Source organism: Dermatophagoides farinae, chromosome 4 (genome assembly GCF_024713945.1).
Source record: "Dermatophagoides farinae isolate YC_2012a chromosome 4, ASM2471394v1, whole genome shotgun sequence".
In the NCBI taxonomy this organism is placed as follows: Eukaryota; Metazoa; Arthropoda; class Arachnida; order Sarcoptiformes; family Pyroglyphidae; genus Dermatophagoides; species Dermatophagoides farinae.
The window spans coordinates 5,138,244-5,162,130 of NC_134680.1; the positions used below are offsets into that span (position 1 = coordinate 5,138,244).

At 31.1% G+C, this 23,887-nt stretch overlaps 7 protein-coding genes and 2 non-coding genes across 11 annotated transcripts; 4 read left to right on the forward strand and 5 right to left on the reverse strand.

The window, feature by feature from the left end:
* Window positions 1-3,421: 3,421 nt before the first annotated feature.
* On the reverse strand, window positions 3,422-4,896 carry REG (proteasome regulator gamma). Its single transcript, XM_047064385.2, has 3 exons — window positions 4,720-4,896; window positions 4,561-4,656; window positions 3,422-4,498 (listed from the first exon to the last, which is right to left on the reverse strand). The coding sequence occupies exons 1-3, from the start codon at window positions 4,765-4,767 to the stop codon at window positions 3,710-3,712; spliced, it is 933 nt and encodes a 310-aa protein (XP_046920341.1). The 5' UTR covers window positions 4,768-4,896; the 3' UTR covers window positions 3,422-3,709.
* Window positions 4,897-6,420: 1,524 nt separating this feature from the next.
* On the reverse strand, window positions 6,421-6,492 carry TRNAP-UGG (transfer RNA proline (anticodon UGG)). Its single transcript has one exon. It is a non-coding gene; the product is annotated as a tRNA-Pro (tRNA).
* A 161-nt stretch (window positions 6,493-6,653) lies between these two features.
* On the forward strand, window positions 6,654-8,638 carry LOC124500323 (putative tubulin polyglutamylase ttll-15). Of its 2 annotated transcripts, XM_047064382.2 has the most exons (4): window positions 6,654-6,745; window positions 6,836-7,044; window positions 7,115-7,557; window positions 7,608-8,638. In XM_047064382.2, the coding sequence occupies exons 2-4, from the start codon at window positions 6,838-6,840 to the stop codon at window positions 8,500-8,502; spliced, it is 1,545 nt and encodes a 514-aa protein (XP_046920338.1). In that variant the 5' UTR covers window positions 6,654-6,745; window positions 6,836-6,837; the 3' UTR covers window positions 8,503-8,638. The 2 variants fall into 2 exon arrangements, with proteins under 2 accessions (XP_046920338.1, XP_046920339.1); XM_047064383.2 differs by having other exon boundaries at window positions 6,732-7,044.
* A 423-nt stretch (window positions 8,639-9,061) lies between these two features.
* Window positions 9,062-10,495, forward strand: LOC124500325 (uncharacterized). The gene is made up of 4 exons (XM_047064386.2): window positions 9,062-9,390; window positions 9,444-9,693; window positions 9,771-9,913; window positions 9,977-10,495. The coding sequence occupies exons 1-4, from the start codon at window positions 9,360-9,362 to the stop codon at window positions 10,387-10,389; spliced, it is 837 nt and encodes a 278-aa protein (XP_046920342.1). The 5' UTR covers window positions 9,062-9,359; the 3' UTR covers window positions 10,390-10,495.
* LOC124500322 (uncharacterized) lies at window positions 10,404-16,156 on the reverse strand. Of its 2 annotated transcripts, XM_075730345.1 has the most exons (8): window positions 15,192-16,156; window positions 14,651-15,096; window positions 14,563-14,593; window positions 13,748-14,006; window positions 13,088-13,339; window positions 11,495-13,021; window positions 11,142-11,422; window positions 10,404-11,072 (listed from the first exon to the last, which is right to left on the reverse strand). In XM_075730345.1, exons 6-8 carry the CDS (start codon window positions 12,305-12,307, stop codon window positions 10,553-10,555), a joined length of 1,614 nt encoding a protein of 537 aa, XP_075586460.1. In that variant the 5' UTR covers window positions 12,308-13,021; window positions 13,088-13,339; window positions 13,748-14,006; window positions 14,563-14,593; window positions 14,651-15,096; window positions 15,192-16,156; the 3' UTR covers window positions 10,404-10,552. The 2 variants fall into 2 exon arrangements, with proteins under 2 accessions (XP_075586460.1, XP_046920336.2); XM_047064380.2 differs by lacking the exons at window positions 14,563-14,593; window positions 14,651-15,096; window positions 15,192-16,156 and having other exon boundaries at window positions 13,748-14,076.
* On the reverse strand, window positions 15,669-18,342 carry LOC124491210 (putative tubulin polyglutamylase ttll-15). Its single transcript, XM_075730346.1, has 5 exons — window positions 18,217-18,342; window positions 17,728-18,042; window positions 17,272-17,480; window positions 16,765-17,207; window positions 15,669-16,713 (listed from the first exon to the last, which is right to left on the reverse strand). Exons 2-5 carry the CDS (start codon window positions 17,735-17,737, stop codon window positions 15,819-15,821), a joined length of 1,557 nt encoding a protein of 518 aa, XP_075586461.1. The 5' UTR covers window positions 17,738-18,042; window positions 18,217-18,342; the 3' UTR covers window positions 15,669-15,818.
* TRNAP-UGG (transfer RNA proline (anticodon UGG)) lies at window positions 17,835-17,906 on the forward strand. The gene has a single exon. It is a non-coding gene; the product is annotated as a tRNA-Pro (tRNA).
* Window positions 18,343-19,701: 1,359 nt separating the features above from the next.
* On the reverse strand, window positions 19,702-21,600 carry LOC124490550 (uncharacterized). The gene is made up of 3 exons (XM_047053074.2): window positions 20,205-21,600; window positions 20,046-20,134; window positions 19,702-19,960 (listed from the first exon to the last, which is right to left on the reverse strand). The coding sequence occupies exons 1-3, from the start codon at window positions 21,431-21,433 to the stop codon at window positions 19,830-19,832; spliced, it is 1,449 nt and encodes a 482-aa protein (XP_046909030.2). The 5' UTR covers window positions 21,434-21,600; the 3' UTR covers window positions 19,702-19,829.
* Window positions 21,601-22,815: 1,215 nt separating this feature from the next.
* LOC124490546 (uncharacterized) lies at window positions 22,816-23,604 on the forward strand. Its single transcript, XM_047053069.2, has one exon. It carries the CDS (start codon window positions 22,942-22,944, stop codon window positions 23,602-23,604), a length of 663 nt encoding a protein of 220 aa, XP_046909025.1. The 5' UTR covers window positions 22,816-22,941.
* Window positions 23,605-23,887: the final 283 nt, after the last annotated feature.

Here is a 23,887-nt window from a genome sequence, read left to right on the forward strand (position 1 = left end):
CATGTGGATGTACTGAATTTGACAACAAAAAAAAAATAGTGAACATACACGAAAATGAAAAATCAAATGAAATTAAAACATCCATTCCTATTTGTATTATTATCATATATTCTGCGTAGGTGGAATTTGTTGTTGATTCTATTATCAATTCATGACCAAATGAAACAGTGGAAAAAAAATAAATAAATGAAAATAAAAAAATAAATCCCTTGTTCAATAGAATTTTTTTTTATTTCTGCTGGCATAACGAATGAATGTGTTGTGTGTGTGTGTGTGTGTGATTTAAAATTTTGCAACCTGAATGAGAAACAAACAAACAAACAAAAAAAAGATAATATTCTAGGAAAGAAAGTTTATTCTGGTTCACAATAGAAATTGATATAAAGCAAAGAAAATACATACCGTAATAGTTGACCATATAAATAATTGTGACAAATTAAATGAAAGTTAAGGTAACGGAAAACAACACCACCAAAGTTAGTGAAGTTATTGAAATTTGGTTTTACCCCATCTATTTCCTTTCAAATCATCATTTTTTTTGAAACCATTTGTTGTTGTTTGTATGAAGAATTCAATTTGCACAACAACAACAACAACAACAACAAAAGCAAATGAACATTCTATTTATATGATAATGAAAATAATGATCATTATCTCATTAAAACTTTGCAACAAAAAAAATAACAAACATTTAAAAAAAGAAAACGGAAGAAAACACGTCGCCAAAAAATCATTATCTACATTAATTAAAATAAAATTCTATTGTTCATCAAATACAACTACCCATTCAAATGTTTGTTTGTTGATGATAAAATCGGATATTTTTAACATTCGAATCGAATCCCTAAGATGATACCAACGAAAATCCACACATGATGGATGTAATCTATTTCCACATTTTAAAAGCAAAAAAAAAAAAAATCAAAAATCAAGAAAAATAAAACAATTACAAACCTAAATTGGATATACAAAGCCAATAAAGGAAGAAAATATTATGGTTCAATCACCAATTCGGTTATATTCGATTTGATTATTTTCGGAGCCAAGCATACTTACCAAATGTGATGATTAGAAATAGTGGAAAAACACACACATACACACACACACACAAACATGAGACATTCTAATGGCGTCTAGACATTTGATTTTTTTTTTTTTGATTTTTTTTATGGTTTCTTGTCGGTCAATTTATTTGTCTGTTTTTTTTGTTCGCAATCATCATCGGTTGTTGAATCACATAGACCTTGTGACTTTTTTTGAGTGTGAATATATTTTTTCTTTTTATTCTTTTTGTTGTTGTTGTTCCATTGATGATTGTGATCGGTATTTAGAATTTGTAGTTTTTTTTCTGTTTTAGTAATCCAGATTCAGTCATATTCATTGATTAAATTTTTGAAAGAAAGAAAAAAAAATTTAATCAGACAAACTTCCAGACAGAATCATGGAACAAGAACTACTAGATTGTTGTTGTTTTTGTTGTTCGAAACAAAACAGAAAAAAAAGAAAACCAACTACACTTGATAGACCTGTGAGGGTCGAAATTGAAAACAAAACATTCAAAAATGTTGAAATAATTTTCGAAAAAAAAATTATGAAATTTTTTTTTATCGAATCCAAAAAAGAAATATAAATTTCATTTTTGTTGTTGTTGATAATAATTTCACAGACAAAATTCATTTGAACAACAACTTTATTCATTGACAAAAAAATGGATAAATAGATCAACAAGAGAAAAAAAAAACCACAAACAAAAATGGAACGAATCATCATCACCAGTGATTCGATTTTTTTTTTTTTTGTTGGTTGACTATATTGACACATACATGGTCATTTTATTTCATTTAATTTCGGTTTGTCAAGAATTTTCTATTTTTAATTTTTTTTTCTCGTTTTTTTTTGTTTCATTTTTGCTTGTTCCTGTCTAGTCTGATTTCCGATGACTGGAAGAAATGATGTGTGGAACAATCAATAAAGTCGTTCGTTATCATCTCATAATGATGGTCATTTTGATCAATTTTTTTTCACATACAAATTACATTACATAGTAAATATCAATTATTGTTTTGTTTTGTTTTGTTACATTTTGATTTGGTTCGTTTTCAAGAATTATTTTGTACAAATCGTTAGTGTTGTTGTTTTTTTGTTAAATCAAGAATTTCAATGGAAAAAGTGCAATGAATTTCGATTGAAATTGATTCCGGACATTTTTGTTTTGAAAAAAAATGTTCGATTCTGATCTGGTTACTAACAACACCATCATCATCAACAACAACAACAAAACATCAACAATTTGTCCAATTCAATAATCAATAATTATCGTTCAAATGTACCAAACGATGTGAATAATAATTTCATTTTTTGATACAAATACAGGGCCGCGTTATGGAATCTCCGGTCTTTCAATTTCAATTTTATAAAGTGTAAAGAAAGAAGAAGAAAAAAAAATAATTATCAACAATCGCCTACGCTTAGCCACATTCATCATCATTTAGATTGAATCAAAAACAATTCAATGTCAAACGATTTGAATTACAATAACAACAACAACAACAGCAACAGCAACAACGAAAAAGATCGGATGAACATTGGAAATGAATTTTGAATCCCAGAGAGAGATCTCAAGATAACCTTCGAATGGAATAAATGTATGTTTGCGGCCCACGTCTTGAAGAAATTCTATTGAAACGAAATAAATCACACAATCCTTCTCGAGAGAATTTGCAAAAAAAAAAATGACAATTCAATATTGATATTTCTTTGTCTTTCAATTCATGAAAAATTAATCAAATCATAATATGAATAAGAAACAAAAAAAATTTCGTAACTTTAAAATTATCATGATGAAAAAAAAACCGGAAACACGCAGACAGACCGACGTTACACACCGAAAAAAACGTGGTAATTTTTTTTTTTTTTTTTTTGAAAATCAAAATGATTTTTTTGTTTTGTTTTGTTTTGTTTCAAACAAAATGTATATGGGGGTGGGCTATTTGAATGAAAAAGAAAAACTATAGCAAATTAATCAATGATGAATCTGTATAATTTAAAAGCAAAAATTATTTATGTTAACATTTCCGCCGTTTTTTACATGCAGATATCATCGTTTGAATCAAATCGGATGAAATTCAAAATTATTCCAATTTCGATTCGTATCTATTAAAATATATACATTCAAAAGAAAAAAAAACTGCCATACACAAGTAAAAATAGCATCCGTCAATATGCACAATATACAAATCCATAAAAAGTGATGGACAACAACAATTTGACTGACGTATACAAATATATCAATTATATAATGATCTCTTTTTTTTTTGCTATCCAATAGCCATTGTTGTTTTGTTTTGTTGGCCAATGGCCAAGTTTGGTTGTCACCAAAATCCGGATATAATTGATCGATAAGATATACAGCTATAGATGAGTTGAGTAGTTTTTTTTTATTCGATTTATTTTATCAATTTTGATTTAATCATTATTCCCGATAAAATTTTATCTTTTAACAAATGAAAATTGGATGAAAATTTTTTTTTTTTTTTTTGAAACAAAGAAAACAATGCTCATTAATTTTGGTTAATGATGAGAAATGAAATTTTACACATTTCAAATTTTAAAATATATATGCATATATAGTGATTGAATTCCAAAATTCAAATGATGTGAATAATGTTTGATTATATTTTTTTTAAAAACAAAATCTTTTTTTTTCCTGTTAATAGAATTGATGATTTTGATTATTCGATCGTGGTGTTTTAATTTTTTCCAGATTTTTCGTTACAATATCATGTAATGATGCATAATGATTACGAAGTTCGGCCACCGTTAATCGTAGATAGATGAATTCTTTTTCATCAATTTCAGCAACATTACGACGAAAATCATCAACATGTGGATATTTGGCAATTTTTGTTATGATCCGTGCACGTGAAAGAAAATAACGAGACATTTGATCAAAATAAGTGGTAGCTTCCGCTTCAACCGTACGTATTTCGGTCAATGCTTCTTCTTGAATTGATACACCAAAATTGTTACCATCTTCAATACGAGGAATAAGAAATAGGACCCACATTTTCAACAGATTTGTATCCTCGACCAATTGCCGTACCAACGGTTTGACGATATCGATCAATTCAACAATGTGTTTATTACATCGTACAGTACCATACGGTAATATAAGAACACGTGATCCATCCGTTGGTTTTGATTGATTTTTCATATTTTCAGCCTTTGTTCCGGTTGATGAATGTTCATTGTCACCAATATGATCATCTTCAGTCAATACAAGATATTTACGTTTCTTTGAAGGACCATTTGTTTGCTGTGGTACTGTTGGTGATGAATCACAATCGGTTGCAGATGAATTTTCCGAATCATCCACATGATGATGATTGTCAACGGAAACCTGTGTTGCCTGTACCGGTGTTACATATGGATATTCCGGTATCGGTATATTTATTTCATGTCGGATTTTTTCCAAATTTTTCAAACTAAATAGTTGACCCTAATTTTTAAGGAAAGAACAATTTCAAAATGATCAACCGTAAAAATGGTTAAAACACCTACCTCGAGCAGTTGATGTAATTCAATAGTTTTACGTGGAAATGTTTTCAATACCAATTCTTCAGCTTTTTCTTTGATATCATCTTTGAATTTATTAACCTTGAATTCCATCAATCAAATCAATAATATTATTGACAAAAAAAAACAAAATATTCAACAAACCTCAGTCGTATAATCGGGTTGGGTTGAAGATTTTTTAGACGTCGACATTTTTTGTTTCGTTATACAAATATTACACACAATTTAAAAAAAAAATTAAGATTCAGATTCTTTTTTCAAAATGAAATTCGTCAACACAGTCACACAATGAACAAACAATAAACACATTGACTCAATGTGTGCGTGTGTGTGATTTTTTTTTGAATACGTTGTATATGAATACTTTTAGATTGAATGCATGATTTAAACACGTGTTACGTCCATCATAATTTTGCCATTTAATCTATTGATTAACATTTAATTTACCTGTAATAAATAAATGAATTATTATAATTCGCTTGGATAAATGAAATAATATAATGGCGATCATCAAATTTATTCAATTTTTGTCACTATTTTTCAATAAACTGTTGGTTATTTTGAATGATTTTTTGAGATTAGATAATTGTTCATTAAATGAAAAAAAATTGCATTTTTGAATTAATAAATGCAAAAAAAAACGGAGAAAAATTTAAACCCAGGGACCACTTTTTTTGACTCGATTTTTAAATATATGTTGTGGACCATGATGGATCCCATATAAAACCGGTTTAATTATCAATTAATTAATTTGAAGGTGATTCAGCAATGCTATTTACAATTGCTGGATTTGATGTAATTGGGCGTGATAAATTTGGTATATTCCCATTACATGGTAAAATTCTCTCAAATGTACCAAATGGAACTTGATTGGTACTAGAGATATTGCAACGACGAATATTTAAGTAGATATGAACATTTCTGAATCAATGATAATTCATTCAATGATGATTGATGAAAAAAAAAATTTTGGCCGAGAATTTCAATCAATTCAAGTGTCTTGTGAAGATAGTATCAAAGTTACATGTTCGGTTTATGATTATGTGGTGAACATTTTCAATGGAATTGGTTAATTTCAAATAAATTCATTCAATTTGAATCATTCAATAATAAATACAATACATCAATGTTGATATGTCAAAAAAAAATCAAAGCATGAAAAAATTCTGTAAAAACAAAAGAAAATAAAGTTCCCGGGAATAACCATTGTCATTGATTTCATCATTGTCACTGATTTCATCATTTGACCCTGATTTGTAATTGTGGCTCGCGAGCCGCAGGTTGCCGACCCATGGTCCAATTTAGCTAAATCATCATGCCATCAATTTGATGGTGCTGGTTTGCTTGCTGGTGCTTGGGAGTGCAAAAAATCGGACAAAAAGGTAAAAAGGGCCCAGCCGGGATTTGAAATCGTTAATTGTGTGCTACAGCAAAAAAGGTTGAAAATCATTGCTCTAATCTTTTTTTTTACACAGATTTGCAGCTAAATCATCAAATGCCATCAATCGTTGATGGTGCTGGTTTCTCATCTGAATCCCCAACAACAACAACAACAGCAGCAGCAGCAGCAGAATCATCAGAATTCAATTGGCCAATTCAGGGGTCGGCAATCTGCGGCTGGCGAGCCGCAATTTCCCATAGAGCCACAAGTTATTGTGAATTGTAATTGACCCATGGTCCAAATTAATATAATCATCCAAAATGCTTGCTGGTGCTTGGGAATGCAAAAAAAGGGGAAAAGGGCCCAGCCGGGATTTGAAATCGTTGTGTGCTGCAACAAAAAAGGTTGAAAATCATTGCTCAAATCTTTTTTTTACACCGATTTGGAGCTTAATCATGCAAAAAGGGCCCAGCCGGGATTTGAACCCGGGACCTCTTGCACCCAAAGCAAGAATCATACCCCTAGACCACTAGGCCGTTTTTATCCCCCCGGAACCGGGACCGGGTCCGAGGGCATCCAAATTCAACCAATTTAAACCAGTAGGCAGGATTGATAGCGTGAATATCTCAAAGTAAATTTTTGTTGCTGGACGAATGTACGCAAACATTCACTTGGTATTTGTATGATGTTGTGGTGATCATGATGATGATGCTAAGAAACGGCACGGTTATAATGCAATTCTAACTAGTCTGACCGGTTACGTCGACAACAACAACAACAACAATAATAGTAAAGAAGAAGAAGAAAAAAAATACTGAGTATTTCATCAATCTGGTTAATGTTTGTTTGTTTTTTTGTTTTTTTTTTTTGAATATAAAGAAATGGCATCGAATAATAAGAATGTGATCATTATTGTGTTACCATCAATAGTTGCCATTCTTCTTTACTATACAATACGTATCCATCAATTACAATATGAACAACAGACATCCATAAAGATGATAATCGATTCGTTAGATCGACGACCAAATGTTGATGATAATGTTGATCAAACACATAGACCATTGGCATGGATTTATGGTGAAAATGTATGTTGTAATGGTAATTTGTATGGCTGATGATTCGTTTTGTTTTTTTTTTTTTTTTTTGAATTTTTAGATGCAAGTCGGTTATCTTCATCATGTAATCGATCTGTTTCAAAAGGTTGGATTTCGTGTATGGACACGACGAGAACCACCACCGATTGATCGTTATGGTGATTGGCATGTATTATGGGCACATGAATATCCATTTACAGCCAGTTATAATCTACCGGAGTTGAAACCATTTCAAAAAGTGAACCATTTTCCCGGTTCAGGTTTCATAACAAATAAAGTTAATCTGGCCACAAGTGACCTGAAACATATACCAAAAGCATTTACATTGCCACGTGAAAAAGATGTTTTCGTTAATTATACACGTGAAAATCCCGATAAACTCTGGGTTCAAAAAGATAATAGTCATCGTGGAATACGTGTATTATCCATCGATAAATTGGATCTAGATAAAAAAGGAACATTCGTACAGGAATTCATTCAGAATCCACTGTTGATCGATGGAAAGTGAGTTGATTGATTTATATCGATTTATGAATTGATTTTTTTTCGTACAGAAAATTCGACATTGGTCTTTATGTGACCATTACATCATTGAATCCATTACGTGTATACATTTATGATAACGAAGCATTACTTCGATTTTGTGCACGTCCATACACCAGCAGCGCTGGATCATTTAATGCATCCGACATAGATTCCTATGTGGTTGGTGATCAATATACACCAATCTGGCAGATACCATCATTAGCTAGTTATTACACAGATCTTAATATGAACATGAAAGCTTCATTGAATGCATACATCCGATTAGAACTGGACCGTGATCCACAACCAATTTGGACGGCCATAGAAGAATCGATTAAAACAATATTCTATGTAAAAGAAGAAGAAATGTTACGTTTAGCCAATGTATATCAGAATATGCGAAATTTCTTCGAATTAGTTCGTTTCGATTTTACTATCGATAATGATCTGAATGTTTACTTGATGGAAGCAAATATGTCACCAAATTTAGCATCAGCAAAATATCCACCAAATCGTTTTATTTATGAACAAGTCATATATAGTTGTATGTCATTGGTGGGTATAACAAGAATTCCTGCCACTTATGGTACATGGTCCAATAAACCTGCACAGCTATGGAATATGTATGTTCATGATAAAGATCTTGCCATTCTACCTGATATATGTTCGGATAACCAATGTGATCCACAGAATTCAACATCTTGCCACCATGAACATTGTGATGTTTGTTATCATTGCCTTTCGGATGATATTCGTATAATATTGAAAGATGCCTATATGGAACAAATGTCACGTTATCATAATCGTCGTTTAATACCATCAACATCGAAAGAATCACCAATCGCCATGTTAGGTCCAAATACCTATATACAGGATAAATGGTTTATTGGTAAATGTCTTTCACATGATCAATGGTGCAATTGAAAATCAAACAATAAATGCATCGATCTCATCCAAATGACAGTTCATTTTTTTTTGTTTATGTTTTTCTACTGTTGTTCCATCTGGATCATCAAATCTAGATCCATTAATTGTATGAATTAAAAAAAAAATCATCCATCACTTGGTCAGTTGATTTTGTTATTTTTAGCAAAATGATTAGGATTATTATATCTTTGTAGGCGTCATGAACGTTGCCAAAAAAAAGTGAATTTCAAGCATGAAAAAAATAATAGCCATGATTCAATCGTCCAAAAATCCGGTTTTTATATAAAAAAAAATCCAAAATAAACACCATGATTGGATCCACAAGATCCAAAGATTGACTTGACATGGTCTTTTTTCTCTTTTCTTGAATCCGTTTTGTTGATAAAAAAAACAGGCCTAGGTTATTGAACTAGGTGGTTTTTTAATAATAATAATTTTTTTCATGCTGAAAATGATTCGGGATTATGGATCATCATCGTTGGCCTGTTTGAATGATAAAATTTCTCTTTTTCAAAAAAAATTTTACTTTCACTTTTGCTTTTGTTGTTGGTGTTTTAGTGTGAGCACAACCATTGTCCATTATCCAGGGCAAGAGTTCATAAATATGAATTGTTGAAAAAAAAATTGTCAAAATAAATCAGTACTTAATGTGTTTTAGCCATCATTCGATGATCAGCTGGCCAATGTAATGAACACATTTTTTATCGGAAAAATTTGAATCAAATATGGAACTTTCGTTGTGATTTATCTTTTCGGTTTTTTCTTCAGTATTTTTGTTTCACTTTGACCATCCAATTAGGTGTCAAAAAAAATTTTTTTTTTTTTTGGTTTCAAATCAAAATCAAAATTCCACGATGAAAGTTTTTGAAATGTTTGGATTCAAATGTAAGTTTCGTAATTATTCATCATTTGTTTCTAATTCTAATTAATTTGGTTAGATTTGCTTGTTACATTCATTATATTGTATTGTTATCAGCAAACAGTGTTGGCAGCATTTCGTACATCCAGTGCACGATCATCATCCGGTGGACCACGAGCACGTTCCCGTTCTAATCAACGTCATCGTGATTCACAAACTTGTCATCTAAAAGAAGTTGATTCTTGTCTTGATAAGATACAAACATTGACTAAAGGACCAAATCCATCTTCAATCATAACTACATCGGATGGTCTGGATAAACTTTGTGGGTGAGTTTTCTCTTAGTTGAATAACTTTGTCCAGAATATTGCTGTGATTAAAAAAATGGCAATTTTTTCCCAATTAGAACTGTGGACGATATACTGAAATGTGTGAAAGGTTATTTTAAAAAATGTGGTACACCATTACAACGTGAAATCTATGATCTCACTATCGAACATTTTACACGAACATTGAAAAAATTCTGTAACGAAAGTCCAGAACGTGAAAGTAAGTTGATGAATTTTTCTGTTTGAATTTTTCACCAATTTCCACCTCCATCCATACCAACAGTTTTCCTTCAAAGTTCACCATGTATTCATGGAAAAGTATTGTCGACATCAAAATTTAAATCAACTTGTAATTCATACTATATTGCTGCATTGGATTTTGCTGCCAATCGTACAACAGTGGATGAACGAATCGATTCGGTTTGCTGTGCACATAATACCTGGGAAGATTGTACACAAGCAATGATTATAGAAAAATGTGGCAAAGAATCTACCGATCGTTTCCGATCATTTATGGATAAAACATTCGGCGGTATTGGCTCAATAATGTGTCCACGTGGAATATTTCCGGCTACCGGTAAAGTATGTAAACAAGCATTACCACCGAACGGTACTCGTCCAAAGGGTAAAATTTCGGAAAATTTTCTTGGAAAATATCTCAATAGTTATCTAAGTTTTATCATTACTAATTCATAAAGTAAATGTTATGATTCAAAATAATAATAATAATTTATTTGATGTTTAATAATTTAAATATTGCTTTCAATAATAATAATAATGAAATAAGTTAATGATATAATAAGTTACACAAGCAACATACAAATCAAAAGATGCCTAATAATGAAAATCATAATAGTCATTAATAAAATCTATCTGGTAATTCATAATCGATAAACGATTGATTTGCTTCACATTGTACAAATGTTGACCAGATTTTAGGCCGAATCAACCATCGTAGATGGCCATCTGGCATTGTACAGATATATCGACGTCTTTGTCCAATATGTGATGGATAATCATCGAAACTGATCACTCTGGAAGTATCGTTTGAACATTTTTGTAAAAATGTTTTACATGTAGAATCGATCTGAAGATTTACTTGTAATTCATTCGATTTCGCGATTGATTTTTTCCTATTTAGATTGTCACAAGCAACGCTTGATATTCGAACGTTTATCTGTCCTTCCACCCATTCGGCCATCGATGGTCCATCGGTAAAACGGATATTTGCATCGAATATATTCCATGCTGTTGCACAGGATAATTGGAGTCGATTAATAATTGAATGTAAGGGTGGCAGATGTGTGAAACCGATACAGCTTAACATCGATCCAGGACGTGATAATCGACGGCAAAATAAGGATAAAGATTGATAATCACTATTTATGAATAAATAAATTGATGATCATCATTTACATCATTATATTGCAATAAATTATCATACTTACCGATAATGGATCGGATGTTTTTGCCGTAACGAACGCCAACAATCTTGATCGAAATATAATCTTGGTGATTGAATAGCACCGATAAGCAATTGTAGACCATGAAAATTTCGTAGCTGACGTAATAGACAAGCTGATTCAATCAGATTGGCTAGTAATCTGATTCGATCATCATGTTGTCTCGTGTGTGTTGTCATACATAACAGATGATCACGAACAACATTCACAACAGTATCATCGAATTTCAATAGATTGTACAGTTCAGTTTTATTGCAATCAACATTCTTGTTGTAAACAAACAAATGATGATGAAATTCATTAATTATATTTTAGATCTACAAAAAATAGAAAAATACCTGTTTTGGAAGTACAAGATGCGTACAGATGATGAAAAAATCTCCAAACAAACGGTGACGAAAATATTCTTGATGAAATCTCGTAACATATAATGCAAAATGAACCGATGATGAATGCTGTAACAATGATGACAATTCACGATAAACAATATTACATTCTTGTTGCCAATTGTTGATCGATGTAAATAGCCTATTAAATGATGCACTAGAGCTCAAAGATTTTGAATTTTTTTTCCTCCTCGATTGATCTACATGTGATTTGGATGCTGATTCTGATGATGATGACGACATCCGGACGGTTGATTGTTTCAATCGATATTTGATATTGTTGATCGTCCAGAATGAATCATCAGTTTTGCATCGAGATTCTGACTTGTTTAGGTTTTGAAATTCACTTGATTTATTCAAAAAAAGATCTTCATTCGATGACCATCGTTTCAATACTTGATGTTTGTCTTTTTTTGCAGACAAATGATTGGTTAATTGATGACAGATTTGTCTAAGATGATGATTCGGATCGATTTGAATCCAATCGATTGGTTTACCCAATACGACACCGAACGATTTTGTGTCGTTATCGAACCGATGATAAAGATTCTTCAATGCCGATAGTTCCCATATGCTTAGAAGAGCATCAGCTTCCAACATTAATCGTTGCCATGTGGTAAACGATGCTCGTCGTTCAAGTAAATCAGCTGTGAATACGGGTAAAACCAATGGAAATCGACAAATATCAAGACATTCAGTACCAAATCGATTCACGAAACGGGAACAGGATGTTTTGCTCATGGAACAAGAATCATCATCAAACATACGATTCAAGTTGAAATAAAGACACAATTCATTCCAGCATGGATATTCTAAACTTTGAACAAACGATTCACTAGCAAATGGTGGCGGATCATGATCCAATTGTATTGAATCAATCGAATGAAGACTACTGCTGACTGCTCTTTGTTCATACAATGGTGATGACGTCCACGATACTGGTGATTCAATATGAACATCCACTGATGTTGTCGTTGTTGATGATGATGAGGATGATGGTGGTGCCAAAAAATTTAATGGTTCCGAAAAAAATGAATCTTCATCCTCTTCTTCCAGATTAATCGATTCCAAACTTCCAGGTATTTGACATTTACTTTGTTTGGATAAATCAAATGATGATCTTTTTTGAATCAATGATGTATCCTTCACCGTTGGTTTTCGTTGCGCAGAGGATAATTGAATGAATCGATGGTGGTGATGATAATGATGAAAGAGCAACTATACCATCTTCTGTTGATGAATAAAGCGCGGTATTTCCATCAGAATTGATCGATGATGATAATGAAAACATTCCACTATCATTACGGGGAAGAATCCTTTGTAATTTTTTTAACATTGTAGATGTTCGTGGCATGATGATGGTTGAATTGGAAATGTTCCATTGTTGATTGCCATCACCATCTCGAATACCATCATCGATTATCAACATGGTAGGATCCAATGACGTTGTAGAAGGTGATGTTGATGATTTTAGTTCATCTACATTATACAATAAACACAACGATATTATTACCACTATATTTATTGATTTATTAATCATATTACCATTATTGTGATGATTTAAATTTAATAGTTCAACACTTGATATGATCATATTATTGATATGATTACAGGCTGTTGTTAGAAAATTATTTGATGATGATTTTTTACACCTTCGATGTTGTTGTTGTGGTTGTTTCCTGTTCAGGTTTGAGCCATTACTATCATCATCAAAATAATGATTTCGATTATTCACAGGAAAATGTGTTATATGTTGTCTATTCAATTGATTAATGGCCATGACAATCAATGATGGTTCTGTACAATGTACACCGATTATATGTCAAACGATGATGATGGTCACATATTATATGATTAGAGATCATATAAAACAATGATGAAGAAAATGAAAAAGGATTATTATAGATTTTTTTCTCTCAATGTTTTTGTACGTGTATGCGTGTGTGTCATACAAAAAAAATGATTTTTCATATTTCATATTCGGTAATGAAAAAGAAAGGAAATGTCAATCCAATTTGCCATAGAAAATTCAAGAGACATGAATATCAATCCGATTAGAACAATAATAAGGATTGATCGCATTCATCTTGTCAGAATGGCATTCAATTTTTAATTTGTTTGTAAAAACATTGAAATCCGGTTTCGGATGGAAAATAAATGAACTTTTTTGTTCTGATTAAAAGAAAAAAAAATATTTCAACTTACAGTGATCAACTAATTGAAACGATTATTGAAGATTTAAATTGATTTCATAAAAAATTGTGTCACCATGTCATAGGTTAAACAAATGATGATGTCAATGATGATGATAATGAAGAATATTGAAATTAATTCCAACCATAGTAATCACAATGAATGATTCTATATATTCTATATACCATCATAGATTGGTTGTCTTGTCGTCGATAGTTGTGGCTGTCAATCATTCGAATGATTGAACAAATCATTGATTTTTATATGAACTCTGTGTGTGTGTGTCAAAATAAATGTGTGAGAGAAAACTGAGATAGAAAAAGAGAGAGAAAGAAAAAAAAGATGTGAAAAAAAAGTAAAAAGAAATTGACAAAATCATTTGGATGGCGCCAAAATCGTCTTCAATAATGTGTTTTTCATTCAAAATCCAATCACACATACAAAAACATGCATGTTGATCATTGGTTTAATTTTTTTTTTTAATATTTTCCTGAATTCCTCTAATGATGACTGTTTCATGTTTATGAAGGAAAAAAAATTTTGGCTAGTCAAATTTCTTCGGGTTCTGTTCTTATCAATCTGAATAAATAATTTTGATATAAATCATTAAGTTGATAATTGATTAAATTGAATTCTGTCAAGTAAAGTTGATGATGATTATTTGATATGATTGATTGAACATCATCAAAAAAAAAAAAATATTTTTTTCTTTGAATAATGATAATTATTATTTCGATTCATTTGAATTCCACATGTTTAACATTTAAAATGTGTGTAATTGCTAAACAAAACAAAAAAAAATGTACATTTGAAAAACCCATACGCACAATACACGAATGCAATCCATTCGGTTTTATCCTGTAGAAAATAATCAGAATTTAAAAAAAAATAAAAATAAAAAGCAAAATGACAAACCTTCGTGAGAACACTGTTTTTTTTTGTTCGAAAAAACGTTTTCTAATCATACATTCCATACTAATGATGATAATGATCATTTTGTTGTTTTTTCTCCGTTATTTTTTTTTTGTATTGCTGTTCTTGATCAAGTCTTTTTTTTTGATGGATAAATCTCAAATTAAATTGATTTTAATGAAATTCTCAACTTTTTCAAATCTAATCAAATTCTTCGAATCATCATCGTCGTCGTCATCGTCATCGTCATCGTCATCGTCATCGTCGTAATCGTCATCGTAATCGTTGATTATAACATTTTGTCACAAGAAAAAAATTTTATCATTGAAAAAGAAATGAAAACGAAATGACAAAAAAAAACTGTGAACAAAAATACAGATGCCATGGTCGAATGGATGAATAAATGATCAATTGCCATTGATTTCAATGTCATTCCGCTACAATAACAACTACAAAGAGACAATCGAGGTAATCATCATTTATATTATTACATCGGAAATGATCATTATATCGTCCATATCAGCAACGAAAAAAAAATACTTACACAAACTTGAAGACTAATAATTGATTGGCCATCATCGTGATGATGATGATCGTTGAAAAACATATTATACAATGTCTTCAATATATCAAATCACATAATCGATATGTTTAGTCGACACAAAAAAAAATACTTTTTTTTGAATCAATGATCTAATTTCAAGGTAAATTGTTTTTTTTTCTTTTATTCGATTCCGATTATGATCAAATGATTGATAATGAAAGTTTTGCGTGTTATTGACATAATGATAATGATAATGATGATGATGATGACAAAGACCGATGATGTACATCATTTTACCTTTTCAATTTTCAAGGTCAATATAAATTGTTTGATTGATTGTAGATGTAAATGAATTTAATGATCCAAATGGAACAACAGAAATTGAAATTCACTTTTTTTTGGCGACGTTCATGACGCCTACAAAGATATAAAAATCCTAATCATTTTGCTAAAAATAACAAAATCAACTGACCAAGTGATGGATGATTTTTTTTTAATTCATACAATTAATGGATCTAGATTTGATGATCCAGATGGAACAACAGTAGAAAAACATAAACTGTTTGTAAAAGTTTATAAAATTTGGATTATCATTTGGATGAGATCGATGCATTTATTGTTTGATTTTCAATTGCACCATTGATCATGTGAAAGACATTTACCAATAAACCATTTATCCTGTATATAGGTGTTTGGACCTAACATGGCGATTGGTGATTCTTTCGATGTTGATGGTATTAAACGACGATTATGATAACGTGACATTTGTTCCATATAGGCATCTTTCAATATTATACGAATATCATCCGAAAGGCAATGATAACAAACATCACAATGTTCATGGTGGCAAGATGTTGAATTATGTGGATCACATTGGTTATCCGAACATATATCAGGTAGAATGGCAAGATCTTTATCATGAACATACATATTCCATAGCTGTGCAGGTTTATTGGACCATGTACCATATGTGGTAGGAATTCTTGTTATGCCTACCAATGACATACAACTATATATGACTTGTTCATAAATAAAACGATTTGGTGGATATTTTGCTGATGCTAAATTTGGTGACATATTTGCTTCCATCAAGTAAACATTCAGATCATTATCGATAGTAAAATCGAAACGAACTAATTCGAAGAAATTTCGCATATTCGGATATACATTGGCTAAACGTAACATTTCTTCTTCTTTTACATAGAATATTGTTTTAATCGATTCTTCTATGGCCGTCCAAATTGGTTGTGGATCACGGTCCAGTTCTAATCGGATGTATGCATTCAATGAAGCTTTCATGTTCATATTAAGATCTGTGTAATAACGAGCTAATGATGGTATCTGCCAGATTGGTGTATATTGATCACCAACAACATAGGAATCTATGTCGGATGCATTAAATGATCCAGCGCTGCTGGTGTATGGACGTGCACAAAATCGAAGTAATGCTTCGTTATCATAAATGTATACACGTAATGGATTCAATGATGTCATGGTCACATAAAGACCAATGTCGAATTTTCTGTACGAAAAAAATCAATCAATTCATAAATCAATAAATCAATCAACTCACTTTCCATCGATCAACAGTGGATTCTGAATGAATTCCTGTACGAATGTTCCTTTTTTATCTAGATCCAATTTATCGATGGATAATACACGTATTCCACGATGACTATTATCTTTTTGAACCCAGAGTTTATCCGGATTTTCACGTGTATAATTAACGAATACATCTTTTTCACGTGGCAATGTAAATGCTTTTGGTATATGTTTCAGGTCACTTGTGGCTAGATTAACTTTATTTGTTATGAAACCTGAGCCGGGAAAATGATTCACTTTTTGAAATGGTTTCAACTCCGGCAAATTATAACTGGCTGTAAATGGATATTCATGTGCCCATAATACATGCCAATCACCATAACGATCAATCGGTGGTGGTTCTCGTCGTGTCCACACACGAAATCCAACCTTTTGAAACAGATCGATTACATGATGAAGATATCCGACTTGCATCTAAAAATTCAAAAAAAAAAAACAAAACGAATCATCAGCCACACAAATTACCATTACAACATACATTTTCACCATAAATCCATGCCAATGGTCTATGTGTTTGATCAACATTATCATCAACATTTGGTCGTCGATCTAACGAATCGATTATCATCTTTATGGATGTCTGTTGTTCATATTGCATTTGATGGATACGTATTGTATAGTAAAGAAGAATGGCAACTATTGATGGCAACACAATAATGATCACATTCTTATTATTCGATGCCATTTCTTTATATTCAAAAAAACAAACAAACAAACAAACATTAACCAGATTGATGAAATACTCAGTATTTTTTCTTCTTCTTTACTACAGAGACTATTATTGTTGTTGTTGTTGTCGACGTAACCGGTCAGACTAGTTAGAATTGCATTATAACCGTGCCGTTTCTTAGCATCATCATCATGATGATCACCACAACATCATACAAATACCAAGTGAATGTTTGCGTACATTCGTCCAGCAAGAAAAATTTACCTTGAGACATTCACGCTATCAATCCTTCCTACTGGTTTGAATTGGTTGAATTTGGATGCCCTCGGACCCGGTTCCGGTCTCGATTCCGGTCCCGGGGGGATAAAAATGGCCTAGTGGTCTAGGGGTATGATTCTTGCTTTGGGTGCAAGAGGTCCCGGGTTCAAATCCCGGCTGGGCCCTATTTTGGAAGATTAAGCTCCAAATCTGTGTAAAAAAAAGATTAGAGCAATGATTTTCAACCTTTTTTGCTGCAGCACACAACGATTTCAAATCCCGGCTGGGCCCTTTTTCCCCGTTTTTTTGCATTCCCAAGCACTGGATGATTACTATGATTGAATTGACCAATTGAATTCTGATGATTCTGCTGCTGTTGTTGTTGTTGTTGGGGATTCAGATGAGAAACCAGCAGCATCAACGATTGATGGCATTTGATGATTAAGCTGCAAATCTGTGTAAAAAAAAGATTAGAGTAATGATTTGTTGCAGCACACAATTAACGATTTCAAAATTTGGAGGCACACAAAGAAAAAGAAAAGTCTAAAAATCAATAGTCAATCTAAAATTTCGTGGCACACAAGTGAGAGTGGTTGGAATCACTGGATCAATAGAGGGTCAAATGATGAAATTGGTGAAATGATGAAATCAATGACAATGATTATTCCCGGGAACTTTCTTTTCTTTTGTTTTTAGAGAATTTTTTCATGCTTTGATTTTTTTTTTGACATATCAACATTGATGATTGTTGAAATATAAAATTGATGATGTATATTGTATTTATTATTGATTGATTCAAATTGAATGAATTTATTTGAAATTAACCAATTCCATTGAAAATGTTCACCACATAATCATAAACCGAACATGTAACTTTGATACTATCTTCACATGACACTTGAATTGATTTGAAATTCTCGGCCAAAATTTTTTTTTTCATCAATCATCATCGAATGAATTATCATTGATTCAGAAATGTTCATATCCACTTAATTATTCGTCGTTGCAATATCTCTAGTACCAATTATGTTCAATTTGGTACATCTGTAGAGAATTTTACCATGTAATGGGAATATACCAAATTTATCACGCCCAATTACATCAAATACAATTGTAAATAGCATTGCTGTAATTGGGTTTTATAATATACCAAATTTATCACGCCTCAATTCCCGGTCTGGGCCTGGGTTTAAATTCCCGGCTGGGCCCTTTTTATTTTTTTCATTTTTCTCCGTTTTTTTTTGCATTTATTAATTCAAAAATGCAATTTTTTTTCATTTAATGAACATTTATCAAAAATCATTCAAAATAACCAACAGTTTTTTGAAAAATAGTGACAAAAATTGAATGAATTTGATAATCACCATTATATTATTTCATTTATCCAAGCGAATTATAATAATTCATTTATTTATTACAGGTAAATTAAATGTTAAAAAATCATTCAATAATTCATGAAGTATACAAATACAATGATGATCAGTTTATATGATAATTCAACAGAATTTATTTCCTACTCAGTAATTCTGTAATCTTCTTAATCATTTATATGAGGATGATGAGATAATAAAAAACCGCCAAACAAACAAAAAAAAAAAAAAATAAAATAAAAACAGCAATATACAAAAAGGATTTCTAGGAAATTTTTTCATTTCATTTTATTCGTTTTCCTGTAAATTTTTGTTGAAAATCATCACAATGACAACAGATTATTATCCGTCAATCATCATAGATTAATTAAATGATATCACCAATGTTGTTATAGAAATCATTTCTAAAAAAAATGGACAAATGAAAAAAAAGAATAAAAACAAACCAATGGTCAAATAAAAAAAAGAGTTTTTTATCAACGAAATTCGAATGAAATAAAAACATTAAGATAAAAATTGATTCATCGAAAATAGGTAGTAGTGAAACAAAAAAAAAACAGAACAAAACGACCGTATACAATGGTAGAACATACGCCCAACGTGGACAATATTTTTATTTTTTTTTTCTTGAAACGAAGGACTAGTGTGATAAATAGGATTCAACCAGTTGATAATCAAATTGTGACTGTTTCTTTTTTTTCTGGATTTTATATTATATGTAAAAATCATCACAAGATTTTAAGCAGAAAAAACTGGATATCGAAGACGTATATTTAGTTTAGAATTAAATTCAGTCAATGAATTTTGTGAATAATGAATAATTACTTGTTGTAATGTTTCAAATGAATATGGCCAACGTAAACCGAATCCTACATCAAAAAAAAAAAAAACAAACAAACAATCGAATAAATCATCAAAAAAAAATGATCGAATCAAATAAAAAAAAACACATACCATAAACGGATCGCATAATAAGACAATGTCGTACTGTACGACGACAAACAAACGATAATGTATATTGGCCGGGAAATTTTTCACTTTTTCTGTGATTCGATTGGAAAAAAAATCAATTAGTTTAAAATTGAATGAAAATTGTTGATATACCTGAATTACCTGACTAAAAATGTACCATCTGGTTTTCCACTTAAAAGTCTTTCAGAATTCAAACGGGTACAATTTGGTAGAAGCCAATTGAGTAATTTAAAACGATTTTGTACACAACGCTCACACATACAATCCAGACCGCTACATCTTATAGGATTCGTCGATGATGATGATGATGATGATGATGATGATACTAGACGACCATTAATGACCGAATTATTACCATGATGATGACGAAGTGATCCATTTGATGTTTGTTGTTGTGTTGTATGTGGTGGTGGTGGTGGTAGTGGAGGTGGTGGTGTTGTTGGACTTGATGTTGGTAGTGATTGATCGATACATTCGAAATTTTTAATTGAATCATTGTTATTCGAAGAATCAACGATTGTTTGATGATCATTTGGACAATCACTACTGGAATCACTATGTTTCGCGACTAATGTTTGACCACTATCCGTATCACCATCATTATCATTCATTATCCAATGATGATGATGAAGTGTAGAGGATTCCGTTTGATTAACCTGTTCCAAAAGATCGTCAAGACTTAAATTTTCCAATTGTTTTGATGTATCCGATAATTTCGGTAGCAATGATGGTGGTAACATCAATGATTTATTATTATTCAACGATACAAGTGTTGATGGACCACCAAACATGGATAGAGGACGAATTCGTGCTGTCAATTGACCCGTATTCATCGATGATGATGATGATTGTAAAATTGGTGGTGATACCAATGACGGTTGGGGTTGTTGTTGTTGTTGAGGTGGTGGTGGTGGTGGTGTATTTCTTACAGACTGAGTATTCAATGATGATGGTGTCATTGAACGATTATTATCATGTTCCATACAAAAATGATGATGATTATCCAACGAACCGGGATACATTGAATTACGATACGATTTTGAACTAGTCGAATTCATCGAAATACTACGCATAGTAACATTTTGATTATTCGATGGATAATGTTGTGATGTTGTTGATGATGATAATGATGGTGGCCGCGGCGGCGGTTGTAATTGTTGACAATTATCGATTGTATCGAAAAATATTGATGTTGATCCGCTACGTGGAATAGTTTGTCCATATTGTTGTTGTTGTTCAATACTGATCAATTGATTATCAAAATATTCTGGATGGCTAAGAAGATGTAAACAATCTGAATCAGATAATCGTCGCCATGAATTTGATGATAATGTTGATGTTGTTGATGGTTTTGATCGTGATTGACCCATTTATAATCAATGTTGTTTTATCAAGGATTTTTTCTTTTTCAGATTTTAAAAATGGAAAAATTTGTGTGTGTGTGTGTTTTTTTTTCAATGTGTTTGAGAAGATATCACATAAAATTGAATTTAAAAAAAAAATTTCTAATTACAATTACTAAAATGAACTACACTCAATGAGTGATTTATGAAAAAAGAAAAAACACAATCAAGTCATGTCGAAATCCATTTTGATTTGATTGAAAATTGTCAATTGATTGTTGTGAACACCAACATCATCATAATCATTGTCACCACCACCACCACCGCCACCACCACCACTGCCACCACCAACACCGACGAAAATTATCATCATTATCATCATCCGGATGGATGAACATTTCGAACGAAATCAACGGAAGTTGTAATAGCTGTGTGTGTGTGTGTGTGTGATGTTCGAAATTGTCCAAAAAAAAGCATATCATTTGAATATTGATTTTTATGACGACATTTTTTTTTCCAAGCAAAAAAAAATGAAGAAAAAAATATATAAAACTATGATATTGATTTGTTAATGAAACCAAACAATCAATAATTTGTTAATATTTGATAAAAAACACTTACACACACACACACAAACACATATGGTATGATTGTTTTCCATTACTTCCGGTCGAATTTTTGTTGTTGTTGTTGTTGTTTTTTTTCGACATCATTCATTTTAACGGTTTTTTTTTCACTTTCTCTACGGAAGTCATCGTGTGTATTTCCAGTGCATTAAATGTTTTGTTGTTTATCATCAATGAAATGACAATTGATTTTTTGATTTTTTGATTTTCTGAATATAACAAATGAGCAAAATTATTAATGAAAAGCTAAATGCAGTAAAAAAAAATTTAAATTGATTCTGTATTCTATTCGATTCTATTTTTTAATATAAAGAATTTTTTTCCCCTTTCAAAAGGTCAATTTTTGGATTCATTAGAAATATTTGAATGAAATAAGAAATTTTACTGGTAATAATCTTTTTATGTCAGGTAAATATTTGAAACACAAACATGGCTGGCTCATTACATTCATTTAGGTAAATATAAATTATTATATTGAGAAAAATAGGGCTGAATCAAATGATTTTTATTTAAACAAACACAAGAATGATTTTTTTTTTTGTTCTTGACCTGGTGTTTGGAAATTGTTGATCGGTTAACAGTAAAATTTAATAATAAACAAAACAAAAATGGGTAAATAATTTTTATCAATTCAATAATCAACCAAAGAAAAAAAATGAAAAGAAAATTCTGCTTACTTTTCATTGTTGTTTTATCGGTTATCATTTTTACCATTCTTGACCAGCTACGTCATTCTAGAATCATTCTGGATCATTCTTTTGTTGCTTTGTTGCATATAAAAACTGGACCAGTTTCAAATTTGAAATCAGTTGTTGAATTCAATTTTCTAAATTCAACCGAGCAATTCTTCGATTTGCAAAAAAGACCGTTTAATCGGTAAATCAAAAAAAAAAAAAATTGAAAAACAAAATGCAAAGAAAATCAATGAACTCATTTCATATATTGTTGATATTCTGGATCATAATGTTACAACCAAATTATTCAAGCCATGCGAATATCATATCAAATTGTCGTGATTGTTATGAATTGATAACTACCGAACAGCCATCTGCATTGTCATCAGTATCGAATATAATACCGGAAACAATTGTTGAACTGAATGAAGAAAATTTCCGAATGATCGTCATGGAATCATCAATGTCATGGGCTATTGTATTTTATTCATCATTCGATCATTATATTGTTGATTCGTCAACTATTTCAACATACATAAACAATGATAAAGATCAACGAAGACAAACAAAACTTTCGAATCATGAAAATAATTCATTTTGGACAACAAAAATGGCCATTGAATTCATACATGCATCGAACACGTTGAAAGGATGGATTGAATTTGGTGCCATCGATTGTGATCAAAATCCACAATTACAACGATTATTTGCTATTGAATCTTGTCCAACTATTTTACATTTTCATGATGGTCAACAACAACAACAACAACAACAACAACAATGGCAACAAAATCAACTGAACCGGGAACAGCTTCCATCATTATCAATGCCATTCATTCATTCAGATTATACAATATTTAATCGGGTAAAAAAGTTAAAAATAAAACAATACAATTAATTCATCACTACTACCAAAAACCAAAACGAATCATGGCAATGAATCATGGAAATCAATCATCTTGATGACAATCATAATGGACAACGACAATCACCAATGTTGGAAATGTTTGCCATATTTGCACCGTTTGCTTTTAATTGTAATTTCTAAAGCTTTCGATTTTGCATTTTGTTTCACTGGTAGATTAGATTTATTTTTTTTCTCTTTTTTTTCATTTCATTCATAGATTTTGATCAAATCTTTGCAAAGATTGTGATTATTTTTACTTTCTATTTTTTTTTGT